The following is a 4,632-nucleotide window of genomic DNA, read 5'->3' as shown; positions in this document are numbered from 1 at the left end:
CTACTTTCTTCCATGTTATATTTTTAAATCCTACCTAAGTGATAGAGATAAGGTACTAGTTAAATGAACTTGCTTTTTAAACAAGTATCCGTAACAAACATTTGCCAACATAATAAAACAATTATGTATTCGAAATTCAAAAGAAAAAAATATAAAAATTCACAATATCTAAAAACCCGTTAATTTCCTAAGCCGCTTTGTCCCCTCAAGTCGGCGACTCGAACCGCGTTCCATTCTGGAACACGTTTAAATTCGAAATTCATATTTGGAACGCTCGCAACCGGTCGCCCTTGTAATAGTTGGCTGGTGTTATCAAAGGACCAGCTTATTTTGACCTATGTCACAACACCAACATTCCTTTATGCCGCAAACGATAAAGTACAGCGCAGACGTTGACAAAAGTTCTTCCTAAAGTGGTCAGAAGTCGTCGGCAAGTGCAGCGCGAACGAAAATATACGGCGCGCCGAGTTGTTTTGCCGCCTTATCACTCGGAGCATAGATTATAGTATTATATTTCTTGTTTCATTTATGCCTAATGCTTGCTGACTCTATATCCATTTACTAACAGATATTATGAAATGGATAGCTCGTTATATCGGCAATGTTTTTTAATTAGTTAATTTCGTAACACAAGGCGATTAACACGTCATAGTAGAGAAAGTATGTCCATTAAGCTTATTTTACTGTCGGCAAAACTTTTTAAAAACGTAATTCAATAACTGGTTTGTAATTAATAAAGATTTGAGTATTGTTACTACGAATATAATTTAAAACTATTGAAATGTATAGAATTTTAAATGTACGGTCTGTTCAGTCGTGTGGTGTTTATTCTATAGCGCGGGTAGAGGGGCCGCGCGGGACGAAGGCGGGCTCTCGGACCGCCAACTTAAAAATGCCGCCGCAGAGCCTCCGAATCGATACGACGCGCGTCACGTGCCGCCGACCGCGACCAATAGCCGCGCTCGGGCGGCCGCGGGGAGGGCGGCGGGGGGTTCGCGGGGTGCGCTCGGCGGGCAGCGGGGAGGGCGGCCACTCTCCGCCGACCGCCAGTGCACGAGGAGCAGTCGCGCGGGACGCTTGTTCGCCGCGCCCGCTCCACAACACGAGTTTCACCGAAAACCGGTCCGATGCATCGTGACATGTTATAGTGTGCAGTGCGGTCGCTATGAGTGCGTGGACGGAGGAAGTGTTGTCCTGGCGGGACGAGCGGCTGGGGCTCACCGAGCTGCCTGCGAGTACCACGAGGAGAAAACAACGCAGTGCGCCTTACAGACTACACCGGCCGCATTTGCCTTCCGCTCACGTGTCCGAGCCCCCGCCGGAGCCTCTGGGAACTCACATCTCAAGACTGTATCCGGAGCTATTGGCGCTGATATTTGAGCGATTGCCGGTGCGCGACCGAGGTCGGGCCGCTCAGGTGTGTCGCGCGTGGAGGGACGCAGCTGATCGCCGCTCGGTGTGGCGCGGAGTCGAGGCCGCTCTGCACCTCAGGAGGCCGGCCCCGGTGCTGTTCGCTTCACTGGCCAGGCGGGGTGTGAGGAAACTACAAGTTCTGTCTTTGCGGAGAGGACTGAGGGACGCCGTCGCCGCTCTACCTGGCTTAGAGTCGCTGTCCCTGAGCGGATGCTACAGCGTGACGGACGCGGCTTTGGCCAGTGCTTTCGCTGCAGAGTTGCCGGCCCTCAGGAGACTCGATCTGTCTTTATGTAAACAGGTGACAGATTCTTCACTAGGTAGAATAGCGCAATCGTTAAAGAACTTAGAAGAGTTGGAGCTGGGCGGATGCTGCAATATAACCGACACTGGTCTGTTGCTCATAGCTTGGGGACTAAGAAAGTTACGCAGGTTAAACTTAAGGTCGTGTTGGCACGTCAATGACGCTGGTATTGCACACTTGTGCGGTGGCGGCGAGGCGCGCGGCACGCCCGACCTCGAGCACCTGGGCCTGCAAGACTGCCAGAGGCTGACGGATGAAGCTTTGAAGCACGCCGCCACGGGATTGCCCAAACTGAAGTCCATCAACCTGTCTTTCTGCGTGGCGGTGACTGATGCCGGCTTACGGCATTTGGCGCGCCTGGCTCACCTGGAGGACATCAACCTGCGCGCCTGTGATGGAGTCTCGGACGCGGGTGTGGCGCACCTGGCCGAGAGTGGGCGGCTGCGGGCGCTGGACGTGTCGTTCTGCGACAAGGTGGGCGACGAGGCGCTGTCACATGCGACGCTAGGCCTGTCCGGGCTGCGGTCGCTGTCGCTGAGTGCGTGCCGGCTCACGGATGAGGGCCTGGAGCGTGTCGCGAGGCTGTCGCAGCTCGAGACGCTCAACATCGGTCAGTGCACACGCGTCACCGACCGCGGGCTCAGGGCGCTCGCTGAGGGGCTGCGCAACCTCAAGGCGATAGACTTGTACGGGTGTACGTGTATTACGCCGCAAGGCTTGGACCACATCGTGAAGTTGCCGCGGCTCAGTGTGCTTAACCTCGGCCTGTGGCATGTACGGTGACCACACACGCGCTAGTCTGTGTCTGTGCGTGCCGCGAGCCGCGTCTGTGTGAGTGCTAGGCGCTAGCGAGCAGTGAGCGCGCCGCCCGGCCCGCGGCCCGCCGCCCGCGCCGCTCGCCGCCGCGCCGAGCCGAGACGGCCGTGTTCACTGAACGAGCGCCAAGGTTGTATACTATGGACATTATAAAGGAATTAACCAATTTTAAGATATTAACTATCGAATTATACGTTAGGACACGGGGTTGCTTTCTTTGGAGCGTTACGTTTATTTGGCCAGTTGTATGTTTTGTATGAAGTCTGTTTTATATTCCGTGATACGTTGTTTGTGTATTGTTTGTTTGAAGAAAGTTACCCCAACGCCTAGTCGCCTGGTTGAGTCAGATCTTTTCGAATTGTCTTTTGTATTATTTTTGTACTATTGTTGTGTAGATGTTCAGTTGTTTCCGTCGGTTCGCGAACGTTTGAAAAGATCTGCTCAACAGAAACGCTCCATTAGTTAGGTAGATATTTAGTCATTCTTCAAATTAATTGTTGTTTTTAATTCGACCTTGCAGCGACCGTGTTAAGGGTATATCCAATGTCTTAAAGGTTAGGTTTTGTATAATTGTTTTTGTAACGGAACACCTGATTGGGAGATATGCGAATGTAAACACATCTGTTGATGCGCACACGAATAACAAACAGATAGTATTAAAAACACGCTTGTTTTTAAAACATCGGATCCCTACGATCCGTATCGTGATAGAATAACATGAAAGTAAAATTACCGTATTGATTTATATGAATAAATAAAGGCGATGAGGAGACGTTGATTTACTAAGATCATTCGTCATGTCAGTTGGATTCGTTTGAAAATTAGAAGTAACGTTAAGTTTAGTATGAAACTACTTGTATTTTCGTCTTCCCATTATATTAACACGGTTTTAAAACCAGTTTTTTTTTATTATAAGCGATGGCAAAAGGGAACGGATGGACAGCCATGTAAGCGTCAAACATAACAAATTATTTAAATTTCAACAATGTAGTTCAAACTATGTCAACTGGAATAGAACTAATGGCGTTCTTATTTTAAAAAAGCTGTTCTATAAATTGAGTAGAAATTATTTTCTTTTTAATTGGCATAATAAGCCAGTGCACCTAATCAAATAAACATTTCCATAGACGAACGTTTGCTCAAAATGGCCGAAAGAGTATATGCAAAACAAAACTTCTTGCTAACTTTTATTCATTGTATACATCTGGAATGTTTAGTTTACAATTTGTTTTTCTACGAAATGTAAAGGTGTGTGCACATGTTGCAGCTGTAAGTCCCTTTCCGGCGATGGCAAACGAAGTCAGCCTTAAATACAAGTAAAACCGGATAAAGACCAAATGTATGAATTACAAAGTAAACAATATGGAATGTCTTCCTGTCTACTTATATGTTGATTTGAGGCTGACCTTACTTATATGAGTAATGTTTAAGCCGTAAGCCGTGTTCGCAAATCTCCCAATAGTCCAAGATCTCGGTTATACGTAATTTTTTGATATTAGAATTAGGTTTATTGTTTTTATACATTTTTATCGTCGCTTAAGGTCGAATTGAGAACTAAAACGTTGTATACTTCATGGATACGTTGTTTTTTGTACAAAAACGATTGTAATATAGAAGGAAAATGTATTAAAAATCATCGTTTAAGTTACAAATTAAACTGACATTTTATTTATCCTCCTAAAAAGCTTCGTATAGTGGGTCATTGCTTGATATTGAATGTCCAACATCGGTTTAAACGAAAAGCATTTTGTTACCCATCCGAGTCAATTCGATTTAACATTATAGCTATACGTTATGTTGATATAAATATAGCTATAGTTTTGTACCCAATATTTTTGGCTGAACAAATATTACGGTTATGACAGCTTATGTTTTCATAGACTAAAGAGTAGAGAAGCATTGATGTGCAAACCTCAGAGTACAAACAATGCTAATAACGAATCATAGTTCCCAACTTGAAATTGGCATAAATTAAAACAATTGCCAAAAAAAACGAATCGTAGAAAAGAGATATAACTAAATTTAGACCGGTCAAAATATTGGAGGTTATAGTGTCATCACCATATAAGTACGCCGTAAGATTGGATTCTACCGTCATG

The 4,632-nt window shown here is 45.9% G+C and overlaps 1 protein-coding gene across 1 annotated transcript; it reads left to right on the top strand.

Annotated features, from left to right (window-relative positions):
• Positions 1 to 910: 910 nt before the first annotated feature.
• On the top strand, positions 911 to 4,190 carry LOC115455928 (F-box/LRR-repeat protein 14). The gene has a single exon (XM_030184736.2). The coding sequence runs from the start codon at positions 1,166 to 1,168 to the stop codon at positions 2,498 to 2,500; it is 1,335 nt and encodes a 444-aa protein (XP_030040596.1). The 5' UTR covers positions 911 to 1,165; the 3' UTR covers positions 2,501 to 4,190.
• Positions 4,191 to 4,632: the final 442 nt, after the last annotated feature.

Source organism: Manduca sexta, chromosome 5, assembly GCF_014839805.1.
Source record: "Manduca sexta isolate Smith_Timp_Sample1 chromosome 5, JHU_Msex_v1.0, whole genome shotgun sequence".
Classification (NCBI taxonomy): domain Eukaryota; kingdom Metazoa; phylum Arthropoda; class Insecta; order Lepidoptera; family Sphingidae; genus Manduca; species Manduca sexta.
Note: the sequence above shows the minus strand (reverse complement) of the source record. Positions and strands in the feature narration are given on the sequence as shown.